This window comes from Prenolepis imparis, unplaced genomic scaffold, assembly GCF_030444845.1.
Source record: "Prenolepis imparis isolate NDT839.2.m4 unplaced genomic scaffold, iyPreImpa1.0 SCAF_9, whole genome shotgun sequence".
NCBI lineage: Eukaryota > Metazoa > Arthropoda > Insecta > Hymenoptera > Formicidae > Prenolepis > Prenolepis imparis.
In genome coordinates this window covers 16,666,807-16,688,843 of record NW_028141167.1, presented here as the reverse complement: position 1 = coordinate 16,688,843, position 22,037 = coordinate 16,666,807, and the positions used below count along the sequence as shown (strand labels likewise).

General features: G+C 45.4%; 1 protein-coding gene and 1 pseudogene across 1 annotated transcript; one reads left to right on the top strand and one right to left on the bottom strand.

The window, feature by feature from the left end:
• Window positions 1–7,686: 7,686 nt before the first annotated feature.
• Window positions 7,687–9,033, bottom strand: LOC145940887 (uncharacterized; annotated as a pseudogene).
• A 5,167-nt stretch (window positions 9,034–14,200) lies between these two features.
• Window positions 14,201–14,725, top strand: LOC145940200 (uncharacterized). Its single transcript, XM_083045112.1, has one exon. The coding sequence runs from the start codon at window positions 14,201–14,203 to the stop codon at window positions 14,723–14,725; it is 525 nt and encodes a 174-aa protein (XP_082901238.1).
• Window positions 14,726–22,037: the final 7,312 nt, after the last annotated feature.

Below are 22,037 nucleotides of genomic sequence, written 5' to 3'. Positions count from 1 at the left end.
TTTCGGCGAGAGATTATGAGCGGTTCGTCCTCTCTGAATAATCACTACGAGGTTCAGAAAATATTTCTATGTTATAGAATAATAATTTGTTAGGAATGGATTATTCGGCGTGTGCAGGCGAGAGAATTCGAGATGCGTTGTAGAAATAATATAGGCTTGGAGATACACGAGGTTGGAACTAATTTAGAATGAATTTAGAATATATATATATATAACACTTTTATTCTAGTATAACACTACGAGTAATACAAAGTATCTAAGTTAAATTTTAGAGTTAGAATCTTAGAGTTAGAGTCTTAGAATTAGAATTAGAATCTTAGAGTTAGAATTTGAATTTTAGAATTCGGAGAGAGTCTTAAAGGTGACTGCTCTGCTTGACGGCGCGATTAGAACTGAGCTCCTCTGGGCTCGCTCTGAGGTCCTTCGGTTTTCGGCAGCTCGGTTGCGGCGGCCGAGAGTGGGGGAACTCTCTAGAGTAGGGAGTTGCCGTGGTAGGGAAGTTCCTAGGTGCTGCGGAGCGCCGCGCTCAGGCACTAGGCGGAGTTAGATGTCATGGCCGGCATTGGCGCGCATTTCGAACGGTGTTATAAGAACTTAGAATTATTTTGCATAAGAGTGAAAAAATTTAAGTAGCCGGACGTGACACCTCCCCCCTTAGAAGAAAAGTTGGACCATGTCTAACTTTTCAGTTCTATATCATAGTGGGTATAATTTTATTTATGCTTAATGTTAAGGTTAACACTTTCTTATTTCTTAGTGGTGAACGAGTCTATACCTCTTCGTTGAGGAGGTTGCGCAATTCTTTATAATTTACATGCGCTTCACTTTTCACCTTTTGTATTGGTGGGGAGTCTTCTTCTTGTGAAGGGGGGGCTAGGGGTGTTGATTCTTCCTGTACGGGTAGTGGTCCCAGTGGTGGTTGCTTCCTTTTGTTATTTTGTCCTCCGTCGGCCGGTCTTCCCATGTGTAATAATATGTTCGTGACTGATGTCCATACGGCTCCCAGGAGGTGTAGGCTCCATCCGTAAACGGAGTGAAGCGCGTAGCCATGGATCAGTGTGTCTATTATTAATTTGGCAAGTCGTGCGACGACAAAGATGCCCAGCACTCCGGCACTGGCGGATCCGAAGCTTATGAAACCTTTCCATAAGCGTGCTCCCGTGTTTTCTGCTAGCTTGTCGAGTGTTTTCTCGTCTAGCAGGTTTAGCATGGATAGACTTCCTGTGGGGACTTCGTGTCCCATTGCTCCCCTGGCGATCGTGTTGAGCATTGAGGGTTTTTCCATCGGGAACATGATGTGGTCGCGCAGACGATCCAGGTCTTCGCTGGTGTAAATGCCGCTGGAGGCGAGCGAGTCAGGGCTTACGTATCTCCATGACGGCTTGGTCAACGGCTGGATTGTCGGAGGTGCGATTGACTCCACTGGTTTCGGTGTCAGTCGGTACCATATGTTGTGCACTTGGTACATCGCTGGTAGGAGTTCGTTGCAGTCCCTGAGTGTTCCAGATTTTGTGAGTATTTTTGATCTGGGTAATAGGAAAAGGGATTTATTCTGGTGGGTGACGGGAAGCTCGTTGTAGCAATTGTCGACGGGTCGTACTCGGCATTCCACAGGTACGCATTTGATGAGGTGGATAACCTCGCCAGCTGTAATGGCGGTGTACCCTGGTGATTTCATAATTCTGTGCGCCATCTCGTCTGGTGCAATGCTTGCAAGGGAGAGAGCGTTGAGCAGGATTTGTCTCTCTAGGGCGCATTTCTGTTCCATTATGTCTCTGTATAGTTGTGATAGCTGTGTTCTGAGGTGTTTTTCTACGTAAATAAACTTGGAGTTTACGTACGAGAAAATATCAAGATTGTCGATTTTGATTTTTGAACGACCTTTGAACACGCGTCCTGGCTGCGTTTCGAGGACGCAGAGCTTGGGGTGCTCAGTTCGCAGGAGTTTATATCCACAGATGTTTGTCTCGGTTGTGCGTGCCAGCGCGAACGTGGTATCTTGTGTCGTTACCGTGTAGACCGTTGGGGAGTCCTTATGCGATGATTTCGGTGATAAGCGATGTGCCAATCCTTCGTATAGGACATCGTATCGGCCGAAATGGCAATTGTCGGCAGGTAACACCGACCAGTATGTGGAGGCTCCATCTGCATCGTTGCATTCTCCTGTTGTCACGGGGCAGCGAACACCTGAGGGGAGTATTACCTCGTTAGTGTTGTGTTTAACGGGTAACTCTAGCTTCCGGGTAGTGATCCGTATTGAGGCTTGGACGATTGCGTTATCTCAGGTGCCGTACGGATCGCTGTATTGAGTCCCGCTACATCCTCCGTCGGTTTTTACGGAACCTGCGAATGTTACTGCGCGCAGATTGGTAGCGTTTGGTTTAATGTCGGAGAGATGTCCGTTTAATCCTAAGGAGATGGTTCCCGTTTCGTGCAGTTTTCTACAAGTATCGGCCGATGTTTCGTGAATGTATTCGCGTCTGCCGTTATGTACGGCAGATATGTGTGAGTGCATCCCGCAGTAATAGACAGTTCGGTCGACTTCAATTTTGCACTGGATTCCTGATGTGTGCTCGAATTCGCTCAACTGTAGCAATTGTACGTAGACCTCTTCCTTCTTTGGCTCGATGTCGTCGACTTTGCATTCTTCTATGTCCAATAGTGAGAGCGTAGTGATATTTAAACCGCGGCCTCCACAGTCGTACCCTATTAGCCCATTAGAGGTTAGGGCTAACAGTGCGATTGCAGTTAGTATGCTTACGTAGGTCTTCATTCTGTCGTGGTTGGCTGGTTACTGGCCCGTCCTCCGTCGGGGTGTCCGAGATATAGTCATCTTCGGAGTGGGGGTATTCCGGGGTAGGGGCTTGATGTGGCGAGGGTTTTAGCTTATCCATATGTACAATTCTAAACCTATTATTTCTTATAGCTAACTTAACATTATGGTTTTTTAGGATTTGTATAATTTTATAGGGGCCTGTATATTGGTCGGATAGTTTCCCCTTTTTGGGTTCTTTTAATAGGTATACGTTATCTCCTACCTTAAATTCCTTTACATTTAGTTTCCTATCGTAATAGTTCTTAGATCTAATCTTAGCTTCTATTAAATTTTCGCGCGCGTTATCTTGTACGTCGCGGATTCTAGAGAACAATTCTCGAAGATAATGTGAGTATGTTTCGTTTTCTTCATTCTCTAGTGGCGGATCGTTGGAGGGGACACGCGCTATTTTGCCGAATATAAGTTCGTGCGGAGTGTATCGCGTGCCTTCGTGTACACTAGTGTTATATGAGAACGTAGCTAACTTCAAAAATTGATCCCATTCGCGGGTTTTATTAACATATTGTTTAAGGTATTCCCATAGTACATGGTGGGATCTTTCAATCGAACCATTCGATTGCGGTCTATAAGCTGTAGTTTTATATTGCTTAATTCTAAACTTACGTGCTATATTGCGCAACAGAGAATTAAGGAAATGTGACCCTTGGTCAGTTAACCAAGCTATAGGAGCGCCGTATATACATATGAATTCGTTAGTGAGTGCATCGGCTACGTCGGTTGCGGATGCGTGCTTCAATGGAATGGCTAGTGAATACTTAGTTAAAAGGTCCTGTATGGTAAGAATGTATGTATTTCCTAAAGAAGTTGTAGGAAGAGGTCCCATTATATCCATTGAGATTTTATCAAATGCTGTGCCTGGCGTATCTGTAAGCACCATTGGTTGTTTAGTTTTTACTCTTACTAATTTTTTCAGTTGACAATCTTTACATTTACGAATATATTCACAGACGTCTTCATCTTTGGCCAGGAGTATCGTTCTTTTAGTCGGTTATACGTTTTGGTTACTCCTTTATGGCCTCCTATCGCTGAGCTGTGGTTATCTTTTATAATTCTTTCTCTATCTGCAGGGGGTGGAATTTCGATCTTGTTTGCGCATACGAATATCTTAAGATTAGTGTCGCTTAATGTACGCTGCAGCAATGAATATATGATATTCCAGGTAATGCTATCTACATTGTCTTGACATATCGAGATTGACTGTAGGTCCAATTCTGTAACTACGTCCTTTAGTGAGCGTAGCGTTTCTTTGATAATTTCTATTTCAGTGGCGGCTGAGACTCTTTCTTTAGCGATAAGTGATATTAAGTGTCTGTTACCGTTGCAATTAACTTTTGTTCTGCCCAACGTGGCGTCTTTAATTACGGGTAGTATGTTATTATCGTGTAACATTTGAGCTCCTCGTCCCAGCGGTACGCCTTGTTGCGTAGCAAATATAACAAGATTGTCTTTTCTGGTTATAAAGTTATCTGGAATAGTTATTATTTTGAATCTCGCGTTCGGTTCTCGTAATTCAAAGGGGGTTCTAGGGTTATCGAAGATTTGATTCTCTTCGTCTGAACTGGAGCTATCGTCAGTCTCGATTTCTTTGTCGGATTCATTTTCTGCGGTACCATCAACGTTATTTCTTGTTGATGAATTTACGTTTGTTGGTATGGGAGAATCAACATTTGTTGGGGCTTGTGTTTTCTCATGTAGATTAGTCGAAAATAGTGATTCGTCGGAGTCGGATGTGTTTACAAGCGGGAGAATTTGTTCGATAACAGGGTTTCTAGATAACGCGTCGGCGTTAGCATTTATTTTACCTGCTTTGTATTCTACTTTATATTCGTACTCTAGTAATTTTAGACGCCATCGGACTAAACGCGATGATGGGTCCTTTACTGAGTGTAGCCATACTAAAGGCTTATGATCGGTTACTAACTGGAATTGTCGGCCATATAGGTATGGTGTCACGTCCGGCTACTTAAATTTTTTCACTCTTATGCAAAATAATTCTAAGTTCTTATAACACCGTTCGAAATGCGCGCCAATGCCGGCCATGACATCTAACTCCGCCTAGTGCCTGAGCGCGGCGCTCCGCAGCACCTGGGAACTTCCCTACCACGGCAACTCCCTACTCTAGAGAGTTCCCCCACTCTCGGCCGCCGCAACCGAGCTGCCGAAAACCGAAGGACCTCAGAGCGAGCCCAGAGGAGCTCAGTTCTAACCGCGCCGTCAAGCAGAGCAGTCACCTTTAAGACTCTCTCTGAATTCTAAAATTCAAATTCTAACTCTAAGATTCTAATTCTAATTCTAAGACTCTAATTCTAACTTTAACTCTAAGATTCTAACTCTAAAATTTAACTTAGATACTTTGTATTACTCGTAGTGTTATACTAGAATAAAAGTGTTATATATATATATATATTCTAAATTCATTCTAAATTAGTTCCAACCTCGTGTATCTCCAAGCCTATATTATTTCTAAAACGCATCTCGAATTCTCTCGCCTGCACATGCCGAATAACCCATTCCTAACAAATTATTATTCTATAACATAGAAATATTTTCTGAACCTCGTAGTGATTATTCAGAGAGGACGAACCGCTCATAATCTCTCGCCGAAAGCAACAACAAACAGTGAGGACCGCCGCACGTTAATTATTGCAGAAGCGAAACGACGTTCAGAACGTTTAAATTTTACAATGCCTAAAACACGCGTCAAGTAATCCATTCCTAACAAATTACTATTCTATAACATAGAAATATTTTCTGAACCTCGTAGTGATTATTCAGAGAGGACGAACCGCTCATAATCTCTCGCCGAAAGCAACAACGAACAGTGAGGACCGCCGCACGTTAGTTATTGCAGAAGCGAAACGACGTTCAGAATGTTTAAATTTTATAATGCCTAAAACACGCCGTGCAGGAAGAAAGAATCAACTACGGCGTATAACAGCACGACTACATCGCACTGAATCAACACGTGGTCTCTCTAATTTCATTGGAATCGACTATCATAACGACGCGGAATACGATAGATTGTTCGGCGACTCCGTGCCTTTTAGCATTAATAATAATAATAATAATCATGCGGACGTTAAATTACGGGAGTGGCCTACGCAATTGCACGCGATCGAAATCAAGAATTCCAAGGTGCCATTGAACGACATCCCGGACAACGATCCACGCCGTACAAGGTATCTGCAGAAAGGTCTGGCATCCTGTACACCCTCTACAACGCGGGTACCCCGGATCATCGCCATCCAGTCGTTGTCCATTCCTTGGAAATTAAATAAGGTAGATGCTCAAGATATTTCTTTACAACACGAGCCTCCCTTCTGCCCAGGAACCCGCGAAATACAAAAATCTATTTTGGAAACTACGTCTACGCATTTTTGAATCACTTAACAATAATAACTGATAAATTCTCTTGCAATTTTAGAAATATTAGCTTACCACGTGGTTTCCAGAATATTCTCTGCGCGTCTTAAATTTTCTCATCTCCCAAAAAGAGAAATCGTGCGAAACCTTTTTTTTTTTTTATCAAGGGTCAGTTTATGGCCCTCATAAAACTGCAGTAGGTATCCTACAGCCAACCCTTTGGAAAATTCTAAATCTTCCCAGAATATCTAGAAACTTCGTGAACGTGTTAGAACATTCAAATCGACCTCATGGCAATTATTTATTTTAACTAACATTAGTTTAAACAATCAACTCCTATGTGTCCAATAATACCGTCACACTTGGACATCCCCACCACTTTGCTCCTCCCCGAGGATGATTCCGAGGAAGAAACTATTGAAGAAACCCTAAATAACCTCCCGTATTGCCAACGGATAATCGGTTTTATTAATAAGGAAACAAGTGCCGCTCTCTGTACGGATTGCCGTATGCGTTTACCTATTGGCGTGCAATCTGAGTGGTTAACTTGCGCTAAGCATCTCCTCGTTATCGGCGACGTACCGACCGGAGTCGTTTGCTCAGTCTGCAATTTTTTACCGACTGTCGAAAACATGTGACATCGACCACCCTTGTTATCATTGCCAACGAGCTTACCTTCTGTACCGCCGTGGTGAAGAACCCTACCGTATCGACTCGGATGGTAATACAGTAATCACTATTTTCCACTCCGTCAACGATTCACTCGAACGATTCCGCGGATACATTCGTCGGACTGATTCGTCAGTAATCGAACCTATACGAAACGCTCCCTTTCTCCCAAAATGCAACCGTGACCATAAAGGAAATACCTGTCGTCGTGGGTATCCCCGGAGTAATTCCGAAATACGACGTAGTCCGCCCCGCAGTTCGAGTTCGTAGGTCGCGATTTAAATTTCGTAAAATTTACGCCGCAACTGCACCCCCGGACGTAACAAAAGAATACATATCGAAGAAGTTACAGTAATTTTTTCGTCCAAAAATAATAAAAAATAGAGGAGATACACGCCATCTTCTGCAACTCGTTTTTTCGGAGCGTTTCGCGGTGACCACTGTAGTTTGGAGCTGGATCATCTGAAATAAAATATCCGGGAATTTTTAGTTAATATATTAAATTATCTAGGACCCAACATGACGGATTTTCGAAAAATTGATTTGCGGCAAAATGGCGGTGATCGAAAGTTGAAATATTGATTTTCGGCCAAAAATTCGCTCGTATTTGGTGTGTAAAAAAAATAAACAAAAAAAAAGAAAAATCCCACGTAGGGTCCTAGATTTTCATCTCTAAAAAAAGCCTGTATAACCTGAACTAAATCGATCAAGTAGTTTTTTAGTTATAGTAGTCACCGACTTTGCAAATGTGATTTTGAGAAAAATGCGTTTAAAGTTTTGCATGTAGTTTACACCTAAATAAAAAAAATTTTTTCAACTTACACAGAGTCGTCGATTCCTGGACCATATAGTAGTCCTTCTGCTGCAGCTGCCGCCTCTAAAACTACAATTTGTTTTTGCCTGCGACACTGTCTTGCCTCCCGGGTGTTCTGTTGCGCGCACAGATCTGCCTTCTTGATGCGGAGTTTGTCTGTTGCCGCATATAAATGTGCATTCGGTCCAATGTGCACTCCCATGGCTTCTAACATCTTTAATAAGGAAAATGAGCCTTCATTAAAGATGCATGTAGCGATGTAGGCAGCTATTTCCACTATGATTGAGCCTCCAGGTAATATTTTCGGACTTATTTTCCAGATCAGCTGGTTGAAGCTCTCGTTATTATTTTGTGTAAATCCACCGACGCATCTTTCCAGTAAATTATCGCTGCTAAGATCTTCATAAATTGGTTTAATTGCGTCCTAGACATCTTTAGGAAGAGCCTTATAATCGTGCTTGAAAGAAGCGAGTTCGCTCGTAGAAGCGCGTTGCCAGCTACACCACGAGTCAGATCCAGATGGACATTTACTATGTTGCGGATGTGTATCTGTCGAACTGTAATGGTAAAAAGTCGCCCAGATTGCATTTTCTATATTTTGTATAGAGTCACAATGCCGTCGAATAGCCAATCCATAGTACACAGTTAATTTATCTATTACTTTTCCAGTAAGTTTGCCTTTGCCACCGAGTCCTTTCGTTTTCTTCTTACACTCGCGTAATCGACTTCCCATTCTTTTTTGCATGTGACCGATGCACTCCTTTTTAATAACAGGAGTATTGTCATAAGGTGCGACATTTACGATACCTTTATAAGTCTTTGAATCTCCGTCGCCGATATAGTTAACGTATTTAACTCCGTAGTTTTCCACGGAACGTTGAAACATTTCTGTTATCGCGTCGACTTCCATTTTGCCCGGTGATCCTTCGTGATTTGCTAAGCATTGAGATCCATGCGTTTCCATCCATTCTTGATATTCGGCAGTGCCTTCCTTTTTACTCCAAAACTCACACATTTTACAATAAGAACTTTTTACAAGAACATCAATTACTTTGCCTGTGTAATATCCAATAATAGAAGAAACGCCATAGAGAGAAGTGAACCCTCGTTTTTTCCATGTCCCGTCCCCGGAGACTGTTAGTTCTGTTGTTTTTTCTATATTTCTCGCTTTACAAGTCTCTTGAACTTCTTCTTTTACAGCACTTTTTAAAAGTGATTCACAAACAGATTTTATACAGGAGTGCACGTGTTTTACAATTATATCATATGTGCTGTGATAGAAAAACTGTGGCATATCCATTAGGCCACAAAACTTTTGAGCACCTTTTATACCAAGGCCTAATACTCTCATTGTAAATATAAATCTTCTATTAATTTCATATGTTGTTCCGATGTAGGGGATACGGCGAAGGAATACATTGAGATTGACACTTGCATACTATCACATCTTGAATCCAAGTCCACGCGTATTTGTTGTTTGGAATTTCACATTACCATTACACACTTTACATTTCACGAAATCCGAAATTGCAGCAAATACTGTTATAAAATTTAAAATTCTATACTCAATAGAACTGTGTTGCGGCACAGTAATATCTTGCAATTTAATTTTTTTTGCAGATGTACTAAAACTTTCCGAATCTCTCTCCATCTCGTGTGAATTTTTAGGTCGTTGCCTTTTTGTTGATTTCGAAAGTCGAATATTTTCTGATGTTCTCAGCTCTCTTGAGCCCTTTTTACATACCATGGCACTTTATACAATAAAATATTAATATTATAAAATATATATATTATTGCGAAAGCAACCGTTCTATAGCACAGCTAACTGTTATTCTGCTTCCTAACTTTCTGGTTTCTATATAAATTAGCCTAGAAATCTTTTGTTTACTAATACAAATACATAACATCCTTCGTATTTAAACACTAAGAATATCCTTCGTATTTGCTAATACAAGTATATATACATTCTCAAAATACAAAAAGATTTTCAAAAGGAATTATCCGAGGAATTGCTCCGAGTACTGTGCAGCGCGCTTCAAAGAACATAATTTACACCTTTATAACTTCGTCAATTTTGCTCGGATTAACTTGAAACTTTCAGGAAATATTTTCAAGATGTTTTATTTTTAAAAAATATCAAAACCCAAAAATCAATTTTTTCAAAGTTTCTAGGTCGGCCTACTCCCTTAAGGCTCCCTCCGTTCCCAAAGGGAGTTAAGATTCGGCCATCAACCCGGGGGGCCGAAAGACCTCCCTCAGAAGGGTGGAGAGTCTTCCCTACGAAGACGGTGCCCTCACCTCGGTGCCCCGGAGACGTTCCGGTAAGAGAGCCCTGCACGCCGCAACCCCTCACGAGGGGAGTCCAAGTGCAATGGGGTGCCAAACAAGTTTGGCCCCCTGTGGCCCCCCCAGCCCCCGGGTTGTGTCTTATTCCGCTCTCGAAGGAGTTAGGATTCGGCCACCAACCCAGGGGTAACACGCCGAGACTTCCCCCAGAAGGGATGCCTCTGTCAGTGGAGGGAGGCTGTCCGGCAACCGGCCATGCGACAAATGGTTGAGCAGCCGATCCCCGGGCAGCCCCCCACCCCGGTCGCTCCGGCTGCGACTCCATCCACCTTCTGGCGCGGAATCGGTCATCAGCCAGAGCGGTCCTCCTCGAGGTCCAGACGGATCCAGACGAGTCCAGGTCGGACTCTGCGCCCGAGCCATCCGCTCTTATCCCTTCTGCGAGGTCGTCGGGGGAAGAGACCAGGACTAAGACGTCCTGAGTCCCCCCGCCGATCTCATCCCACTCCAGTATTATCCGGAGTGGGATGAGACCTGACCCTTCCCTGGCCTCTACCTCGGCGACTTCTTCGCCCAGGCAGCCAGGAAGGGTCGTCCCTCTCCCCCCGGGATTCGGGGGTGGGAGAAAGTCTTCCCTGTCTCCCCCGTCTCTCCCGTTCCCTTTTCGCCACCTCCTTCTGGGACATAACCGTTTCACAGAAGGAGGAGATCCCCCCATTTCTTTTCCGACTCGACCATTCCCTCCACTATTTTTGGGAGGAAAAGGTCGTCCCCCACCACAGTCCTTAGCTCTCGTCTCTCATCTTGCCATACAGCACATTCTGCGAGAGTATGCTGCGCGGTGTCCTCCCCATTACCGCAGTGTGGGCATAGTGCTATGCGCTCTTTGCCTATTCGACTCAGGTACCTACCGAAGCACCTGTGCCCGGTAAGTACCTGAGTTATTCGAAACGTAATCATTCCCTCTGGCCCTGTCTACCCATTCTTGTAGACAGGGCCGGATGGCTTCGACAGTCCTCTGGCCCGGCAGTCTCGGATCTTCGAGACTATCGGCCCAGTTACGTATCAGGGACTGTCTAGCATGGGCCCTCAATGCATGCCGGCTCCGCTCAGTGAGTGCTATTCCCTCCTGTTTCAGCTCGCACGTACGCCGGTACACATCGGCGTACATGCGAGCCAGCAGCTCTACTGGGGGCACTCCTGGGGGCATCAGCGGCCAAGCTACGAGACCTAGTGGCCTTGGCAAAAACGGTCGACATGGCCGTAACAGTCAGCAAGAAGGAAACGCCGAAGAATCGCACAGGAGAGAGTCAAGCCAACACGGCAACGGAAGAGGGGGGAGCCGAGCTATACGCGCTAGACGCTACGAGCAGACGGCAGGCGATATGCGAGCGCGGGGAACCGAATTGATCACCAAAGAAAAACACGTGGAGTAGCCAGGAGGGAACGGGGACGACAGACAGCCACAACGGAAAAAGGTGGACGATGCTTCTGCTGCGGACGGCAAAATCACCAAAAAGCACAATGTTTTCTTAAAGATAAGTACTGCAGCGAATGCGGCTAAAAAGGGCACATTTATCGAGTTTGTCACAAGGCAAAGAAAGATGCGAACGCAACGCAGCGCACACAGAATTTTGTAGGTGATGAGGCAGAGCGTGAAGTAGAGTCGGACGAAGACCGATTTGAAAGCGATTGTTTTTCGATACAGCCAAAAAAATAGATAGGATGAATGGTAATATGAATAATCTAGAATCGTCGGAGGAGGTAGTTGAGCCACAGTATGTAACAATAAACGTGAATAATGTACCCCTAAAGATGGAAGTGGATTCGGGGGCAACATACTCAGTCATTTCAGAACGTTTATACCGTAAAGTATTCTCGAAAATACCGCTTAGGGAGTCCAAAAGAGAGTTGTGTGCGTATGATAAACAACCGATTAATACCATTGGTTATGTCGAGGTAGAAATCGCGACAAACGGAATACGTGCTGACAGGATTGCTTATGTTGTTCGGGGGGGGGGGACACCCGCTGTTAGGAAGGAGATGGTTACTTGTACTTAAAATGTGGCCACTTAAATGGCAGTTAAAGGTAAGCGAAGCGATAATTAGTCAAGTACACGCGGGAACCGATCACGGAATAGTTGAAGAATTGCGCAACGAATTTCCCCAAGTATTCGCGCCGGGATTAGGCACGTTCAATAAAAATAAACTCCAGTTATTCGTGAAACCGGACGCGCAGCCGAAATTCGTGCAGCCGCGGAGGGTACCGTTAGCAATTTCAGAGCTAGTAGAAAATGAAATCAAGAGATTACAAGAATGCAAAATAATCTCGCAAGTAGAATTTTCAGAATGGGGTACGCCGATCGTACCAATTCAAAAAAATAATGGAACGGTAAGGATATGTGGCGACTTCAAAACCACGTTGAATAAATATTTACAAATTGATCACTTTCCGTTGCCGCGAATCGAAAATGTATTGGATACCTTGCGAGGGGGATTTCTGTTCACCCAGCTAGATCTAGCCGAAGCGTACCAGCAAGTACCGCTGGACGAAGCGTCGAGGAAACTGGTCGTTGTGACCACGCATATGGGTTTGTTTCAATATAATAGACTCCCCTGCGGAGTGGCTACGGGACCCGGGTCATTTCAACGGATCATGACGTCACTCCTACTCGGAATTCCGGGTGTTATGGTATTCATTGATGACATACTAATTGCGAGTCCCGACCTACCCTCACACGTACTACGATTGCGCGCGGTGCTGTCATGATTGAACGAAGCGGGACTAAGACTCCGGTATAATAAATGTAGTTTTTTACAGAAAGAAATAAAATATCTCGGGTTTAGAATTAACGCAAAAGGCATTCAGCCAACGGAAGACAAAATCGAGGCGGTACTAAAAGCACCAGCACCATGTAAAGTAACAGAGTTGAAAAGTTTCCTGGGGTCGGTGAATTATTATGCCAGATTCATAAAAAATATCACGGAAACGTTGCATCCATTATATGAATGTCTAAAGAAAGATAAATTTAAATGGTCCGACGAGAGTACGGGCCTTCGAGAGTATAAAAAAACAATTGTCGTCATGTTTAATGTTGGCACATTTCGACCCCAGGAAGCCGATAATACTAACGTGTGATGCGTCGCCATATGGCATAAGCGCGGTGCTCGCCCACCGAGACCGGAAGGGAAACGATCGACCTGTCTGCTTTGCAAGTCGTACATTAACGAATGCTGAAAAGAACTATGCCCACCATGACAAAGAAGGACTCACCGTTGTTATCGGGATATTAAAATTTTACCAATATCTGTTCGGGAATGAATTTCTGATTCAAACAGATAACAGCGCGTTATCCCGGATCTTTCATCCGGAGAAATCAATACCGGAGATCAATACAGCTAGACTGCAACGGTGGGCCATATTTCTATCAGTATTCCGATATAAAGTAAAACACATTCGCGGAGAACAAAATTACGCAGACTGGCTCAGTAGATTGCCAGTAAAAAGCGATAAGCATAAGGTCAAGACCGTTAATATATTACAAAATAGCAACCGAACATACTTGCAGAACATACAGGAATCGGATTTTGCGACACTGGATTGGAAAAACGTCCAAAGAAAAACGCGAGAGGATAAGGTGCTGTGCAAAGTCATGCGATGAAAGAGAGGCTATTGCCGTGGAAAATAAATGTTTATTATGGGGGCACCGAATCATAATACCAGAATCATTAAGACAGCTAGTACTAAAGGAATTGCATTTTAGTCACTTCGGGGTGTCGCGCATGAAAGCCTTGACAAGAGCTTACGTGTGGTGGCCCCATATGGACAAAGAAATAGAAGAAATAACGAAAGATTGCAAGCAATGTATGCAAACGCGAAAAAACCCACCAAAAGTACCACTAATACCGTGGCCTTGGCCATTAGTTCCGTGGCATAGGTTACACGCCGATTTCTTAGGCCCACTTTTTGGGAAAATGATTCTGGTGGTTATAGATAGCCATTCAAAATGGCCTGAGATGTTCAGTGTATCAAATATGGGAAAGGACATAGTCATCGCGATATTCGAAGAAATGTTTGCTCGATTCGGGTATCCGGCACACATAGTGACGGATAATTTTGCATCGTTTACAGGCGAAAAGTTTAAAGTAATGGTTACGAAAGCGAATATTCGACACTGCACCTCGGTGCAGCAGAAAATTTAGTAGATACAATAAAACGAAAAATAACAGCTATGGTCAATGGAGGCATGTCCCTTCCAAACGCGATCCGACAATTTTTATTCGACTATAGAACCTTCCCTCACGCAACAACTCAAAAGACGCCAGCAAGTTTAATGTTTAATCGGGAATTAAGAAATCGGTTCTTCCTGTTGCGACCCCCGTTAACAGATTATCGAGTAGAACGGCAACAAGAACGCGAGGTGCAAAATCATAAAGGTTCACGAATCATAAAATTTACAAGAGGTGACACAGTTGCAGCGAAAGATTATAGAGGAGGAAAGGAAAGTTGGTTTCTAGCCAAAATCGTCAGGGAGATTATACCGGGAGTCACATTTGAAATACAAATAAAGGACGGTCAAATTTGGAAGAGACATGCCAACCAGTTAGCACAACAGAAAGAAACACAAGAGGTAGGCACATGTAGCACCACGGACAAATCAAAGCCGCCGGGGGTGAAGCCGTTAGAAAAAAAACTAGGACAGCGCAGGTGGAACGTATCTGTAAGAAAAAATGGCTGCAGGAAAGTAACACGATAAAACAGTCACAAGATAAAGAATAATGAGATAAGGATTATACTAAGTTAGTTTATACATTTAGATATAAGAATGTCCGCGAAGTATGCTACCGGCCCTTTTTTTTTTTTTTTTTTTCGTGCAGAAAATGCTTTGCGCATATCCCTGTCCCTCGGGGAAGGGAGCAGAGGTTATGTAGGACTCTTCTCTTTTGCGTGCCACCGCCGAAAGCTCTTCACCTCCAATTCCCCCGAAGGAGGATTGATGGTGGGGGGCCCATGGCAGTGGAAGGCATACCCACTAAAACCTGCACGGCTACCATCTCGGGCATTGTATGGATCCTCCTGGGAAACTGGCAATTGCACTACTTACAGGGGGCGCCCGCCTCACTGCCCGCGGGAGTCGCGACAGCACAAGTCGCGACTCCCGACCAGTGTTGCCAATTTCAGGGGCGAGCCGCGAGCCGCGGCGGGTGGTGGGGGGAGCGGCGTGGTGGGGGCTCGGGGGTGCGCGCGCCGTTTCGTCACGTGACCGCGTCACGTGGCTGCGTCACGTGGTTTGGTGTGCCCCCCACCACCACCTCTGCGCAGCCGCCAAACCACGTGACGCGGTCACGTGACGCGCGCACCCCCGAGCCCCCTCCACGCCGCTCCCCCCACCACCCGCCGCGGCTCGCGGCTCGCCCCTGAAATTGGCAACACTGCTCCCGACCACCAGGTTTGGTTGCTGGGGGTTGGCCATCTTCTATCCCCTTCGTGGGTCACCACCTTGTCGTGGTGAAGGGACTCACCCATCTTGTAGAGAGATGGGTGCTAAGAGTGATCCGTACTAAGTATTTTGCTTGGTACACACCATGTGGCGTTTGCCGCTTTGAGTTCCCGCTCTGGGGTTTCCTTTGGGAGGTGTAGTCGTCGGGATTTGCTTCGGGGGATGCATCCTTCTTTGGGGCCTTCTGGGTGGGTTTCTTTGAGCCGGGGGCAGCGGGGAGGGTAAGAGAGCAATCTCCTTTCTTGGGATGGACGGCCAGCGGGGTGATACGCCCAGAGATATCTGGGCGTCCGGTAGTTTTCGGACCCGCTGTGTTGGGCCTCTCCCGGGCCACTCGGACATATTCTGAGCTCGGACCGGGGGGGCGGTGAGTCATATGCCTCGGTAGACGGGTTCGCCCGGCGTTCCGGGGCGTAGGGTGGGTCGGACCCCTTAAGGACTTCGGTCCACCGACCTAGAGGTGGGATCCCTCGATGAAAAAGCCAAATTATAATGGGATGGAAAACAAAAAGGTTACGCTTTTACCGGCCCAGGGGAGCTCGGATCCCCCAGGGCCCGGCGTGAGGGGTGGCGTCCCGGGCACCCCCTCGTCGTCATCTTGCGACGGGCCTGCGGATGAGGTGGGAACGAGCCCATCCGCAGGATGGGCCAGATCGAACGCGACGAGATAAAGGTGAAAGCCCTTAACAGGGAAGTGCCAGATAGCTGGGATAAATCTCAGTTACCAGCAAGGATGGAGGATATAATATTCCATGAGGCGTATGATTTGTTCTCTGAATGTGAATCGGAACTAATAGGTCTGACTAAAGAAGTCTTGGATGTAAGGCCCGAGTTATCTGAGGGCATAAATAATGTGAGGAATGGGATCATCCAGATCGTGGGTGGTCTCGTTGAGCTCTATTGCAGGGGACACGGGCAACCCCGAACACCAGGGAGACCCCGAAGGGAGAGAGGCACGAGCCCCCTCGTCTGTCAGTCCCCCGCGAAAGGAAGAACTCATAGAGGGAGCAGCCCCTTCCGTCTCTCGGAGCTTCTGAGCAACGGGACCGGATGGGGGAATGAGATGGTAGAGGTGGGCACAATGACCCTGCCACCTCTTGCCTCAGGAGGCATCCTTCCCTCTTCATTGGAGGGGGGAGGATGTAATAGTTCTGTGGAGTGGGGCGCCATGCTAAGAGAATTATCCTCCAACATGGCGCGAATGAACGAGAGGCTGCACCTCATTGAGAGGGCAGTCCTTCGGAGGGATAATCTCCCTCTTCCCAGTGAGGAAATGGTCTCCAAGGATAAGCAATCCCCTAAAAAGGATGGCGAACCCAAGGAGGCCATACAAGGAGATAGCAAACCGAGGGCGGTTTGCAAGAGTAAGGAGAAGAAGGGGAAGGCCTCGGTCGTCCCCTCCTCTCCTCCGAAGAAAGAGACGGCGAATAGCCGAGAGAAGGCCCTCTCAGTTCCCTATATGAAAGGGATGTGGGGAATTCATGTAAGGGTAGTGGAGGTGGTGGAGCTTCCTTGGAGGGAGAAGCAGAGATGTTATCGCTGCCTATGTCCTGGACATACATGGCGGCGATGTATCTCTGCTGTGGACCGGAGTGACCGGTGTTACCGGTGCGGCACTCCGGGCCACACAGCGAGAAGATGTTTGGACGGCCCCCGTTGCCCACTTTGCGTGGACGTGGGGCGGCCGGCTGAACACCCACTAGGAGGGACGGGGTGCGTCAGCACAGTTTTGAGGAGCGTCAGGGACCCGGGTCGTGGGGTCGGGGGAATCGACCCGACCAAAAGGCCGAGGAAGAGACCCCCGAACATCCCGACTTCGGGTACCAGCTCTTAGGGGCAGTGAGTAAACCGACCACTCGTGGGGGTTTCGTCCCCCATGAGGGTCGGCATCGGGGAGGGCCGGGTTTTCCCCGGTAGCCTCCCATTTTGCAGCCCCCCACTAAAGGGGAGGCCGCGGGGACCGCAGGCATCAGGAGCGGGGGCTCCTGAAGCCATTGCACGCAGTGCCCCATTGCGTTGGAGGGAGTAGTGTGGCCCTACTCCCCCCATGGGGCCAGAACATCGGCTCCAATCGAGGACGGGTGCGTTCGCGCACGATCGCTCGAAGGCCTCCTGGTAGCATGCGTAAAGCGATCCCGGGGGGTATTAATTTTTTGGCGAAGATGGTGGGCCACCGTGTGGTTTTTAGTGGATAGGTCTCCCATCGCCATGGGCGTTGTGCTATCAATCCGAAAGGATTGGAACCGGAACGCTTTCGGCGGTGGTGAGAAGAGCCCCACATAACCCTTGTCTCCTCCCCCGAGGAGCAAGAGTATGCGTAAAGCATTTCCCACACGATAAAAAAAATCCTCTATGGCGTTGCGACGCAGAGAGGTAGCACCCCACATCGCGCCCTCTCGGGAGAGAATTATGGATCCCTCCCGGGGGGCGGGGTGAGTGTTTGAGCCTCCCACTCGAGAACCTCCATCCCTGTCTTCCCCCTGTATGTTTAAAGGGTGGGGAGGAAGCTAGCCTCCCCTCTCTTATCTTTGGGGCCTGACCCTCCCCTGGTTTCCGCCCCGGCGAGGGGCCCTTCCTCGCCCAGGCGACCAGGTGGGGTCGTCCCTCTCTTCTCGGGATTCGGGGGTAAGAGCGCGTTTTCTCCGCCTCCCCCGTCTCTCCCGTTCTCTCTCGGCTATCTCCTTCTGTCGCATTACTCTGCCACAGAAGAGACGACCGCCTTCCAAGCTTCGTCGCCTCCAACCATCTTACCAATGATGGTCGGAAGCGACAAATCGTTTCCGACTACGTCGGAAAGGACGCGGCGCTCTTCAGTCCACGCTGGGCAGTGTTCCAACGTATGTTGCGCAGTGTCCCTGTCTTCTTCTTCGCAGTGGTGGCAATGCGCCGTCTCTTCCTTCCTTATTTTACACAGGAACTCGCCAAAGCAGCCATGCCCGGCGAGCACCTGTGTAGTGTGGAATGACACCTCACCGTGCCGCCTATCCACCCACTTCTCTAAACGAGGCAGCACGGCCCCGACAACTCTCCTGCCCGAGTTGGTCTCGGGAATTCCATCTAGGTATTCTCTCCACCGTTGAACGAGTCGTGGCTTGGAGCTTCATTATACCCTTGACTCTGGCCGTCAGGCGTATGTTCCTCCTCCGGAACTCTCGGCTTCGATCGTACGTTTCTTCGTACATTTTCGCCATGAGCTCCATTGGGGGAAGCCCTGCCAGAGTCGTGGCCGCCGCGTGGGAGATAGTCCTGTAGCCGCGCACCACCCGGATTGTAACACGGCGCTGTATGCGCCGTAATCCGTCCCGTATTTTCCGGGTGGTGCATGCAGCCTCGGTCCATATCGATGCCCCGTAAAGGGCCACCGAGTTGATCACTCCCGCGTATATCCGGCGCACTCGTCCGTCCGCTCCTCCCAAATTAGGTAGAATGCGGCTAAGTGCCGCAGCCACTCTCTCCACCCTGGGAGCCAGACGGTCAAAGTGGTCGACGAAGCTCCAAGTACCGTCCAGTGTGAGGCCCAAATATTTCATATTTAGCCCCACCCGGATGGGGGTGCCATCCACCGCAACATGGACCTCTGGTGGGTCTCCATCGTGTATGTAGATCGCCTCAGTTTTGTGAGGCGCCACTTTGAGGCCCATGTTGCGTATATTGCGGACGACGCATGCCACCGCTAACTCCTATTGCGGGCCTCCCTCCCAATCTTGTCCCTCGGCTAGCACTAATGTGTCGTCTGCTACGCAGACGACACTGCAGTCGGGGGGAAGAGCAGTGCGGAGTACCGTGTCAAAGGCAAGATCCCACAGTAGGGGGCCCAAGACAGACCCCTGTGGGATGCTACCGGCCCCGGAGAGCTAGAGTAAGGGTCTCAAAATATAGAAGGGGAGGCTGCGGTAACCGCGACCGCGAGATGCTGCCACCCGTGTGAAATGTGAGAGTGTGAGAAAATAGAGGCACGACGCTCTGATTTCTTCGGGACGAGTATTATAGAACCGACGATCCCGAGAGTCGGATGTATACAAAATAAAGACTTGTAAACTCTACGGTCGGTGTGTTTCTTTTCCCGCTACCGCTTATGGACATCGCATAAGATTCTATGTCTCGACTCAGACGAAATGGATAGCGTTACACCAACCACACACTTGGCTATACTCGACTGCTGCCGACGGTAACGATACAGTGTAACGAATAATCGGAAAACAAGATATTAATAAAAAATACAGATAAAATAACCTTAAGAAGATGCAAATTAACAACGACAGATATGACGTTACATACAAAAGAAACAGTTTATACAACGGACATAGAAACCTATCTATCTAGACTTAATATAACGTTCTCACAATATAATAACACAATGATACACGACCAAGACACGTTAGAAGACTTAACAAAACACCGCATGGAACTAACAGAATTAAAGGTCAAATTAAAAGACATTGACGACAGCCTACAAAATAACGAAAAAAATGTCTATATGCAAAAACAATTTATATACCCAATGCTATCTAGCGGAAAGTATGATAACATACTGGTACTCTCTATAATAATCGGGATAATCGTACAACAAAAAATCAAAAATAAGAAACAACCGACCGTTAGAATAATCGAGGACGACCTCGCCATATCTAGATCAGTATTAAGAAGAAACCGAAATACATAATCTTAAAAATAAGAAACGATTATAATACTATATTGTAACGGAAATTATAATTGTACGTAGCATTGAAAATAATTTTACCTAACGTAGTATAAAATAAGGAGCGAAAAACGTACCTCCGTTTTTCTTTTTCAACGGGGGGGGGCCGAATGACTATAACCAATATTAAAATAGTATTAGGAATAAGAATTTACCATAGAGTTTATTACGAAATATTTTTTACTCATAAAAGAGCGCTCTCGTTAAACGCTCGTCGCGCGAAAACGCTAACGCAACGAGACACGCGCGAAACACCGGAAACCGCGAGATGCAAGTGAAGTCGCGACTCCGACCTGCTTCGCTTGCACTTAGATTAAAAACGCGTGAATATTTTTAACCAATCAGGGGCCTGTTCCTAAGAGTCCCCTCCGAAGGAAATCCAAGAACCAAATATTATAAAAGACCGAAAGTCAGACCGTAGCGGGAGTCACTAATAAAAATCCGAACCATAAAGGAGAGTCGCAAACCAAATTCCGAAACATTAAGACGAAGAGTCGTTAAGAAAAATCTATGAAGAAGCGCTCGCTAGTTAATCAGAATTAAGGAAAATAAAGTAAATTTAATTAATTGAATTAAAAAGTGCATTTCCGAGTTAGCCAACATTCTTCTTTCCTGCGACGTCCTGCGCGATTCGAAGATCCTCATCCTTTAATTCGGCGCAGCCCCAGTGCCGTTCCGCGGCACAACATGTGATTTTATAGTAGATTTTACATACTTTATATATAGTAATTTTATTATAGAAATAATGTGAGGAAGAATGTAAATATAAATAAGTAATTTTTAAAAAATAAGTATTTATTTTAGATTAACATACAAAATATTTTACATGTAATTTTTTTCATGTATATTCTCCATTATATTTTTTTTCATATAACAGTGTATCTTAAAAATAAAATAAAACTAATTAAAAATTAAATAGAATCATACTTTGTGATTAAATTTGTCCAACATAAAGATACTTATATTATATGTATAATTAATCAAAATTATAAATCAAATCAACTATAAACAAATAAAAAGTTACGAAACTTGTTATATTTAAATTTTATACGAAAATGTTATATTTAAAACTAAATTATAATTATATTAATATTATATTATAAAGTGTGAAATATGTAGAGTGAAAAACAAAGATTTTTTTAAAATCGTAACATAAATCACTTAAAGTGTATATACTCGAAAATAAAAGAATAGAATCCAAAAGTTAATATAACAGAATACGATTTTCAATAACTAATGTAGTAGTTACCATCTGCTTTTTGAATTAAAGTATATACTTTAAAAAATTGTACAGAGTCAAAATTTATAGTATCATATTTCTCTGAAATATTTATGGCTTGATAATGATTCTCAAAGTACGTTGCAAACATATATTTGACAGTAGCATTGAAACATGACGGTGATAATAAAGATACATTTGTATTGATTTTAAAAATATCTGCAATTTCTGCAAATACACAAGGAAGTTCTCATCGTTAATTCCTATTAAGATAATTGATCTTCTTTTAAGCATTATGTTTCCAAAACTAACACTTTTCACTTGAGTACAATTTGTATAATTTTTTAATAAACATTTTTTATGACAAACTAATAAATTGCTTTTTTTATATGTAACATACGGTAAATTATCCGATTGCAATTTTATTAATAAATTGCTTAGCATTATTTGATGTTTAATGGGAATACTATAACATACGTTTTTTCTACTACTAATTGCTCGAGCATATTGTTTTAAGGGACGATGTTTAGCTTCAAATCTCATTGACCAGAGAACGGAGCGGTCCAACAATTTTCATAACTCGAGGATAATGCAACATTAGATGATGTTTAGTTTTAGGTTTATGTTTAGGTTTTAAAGTTTCTCCAAAC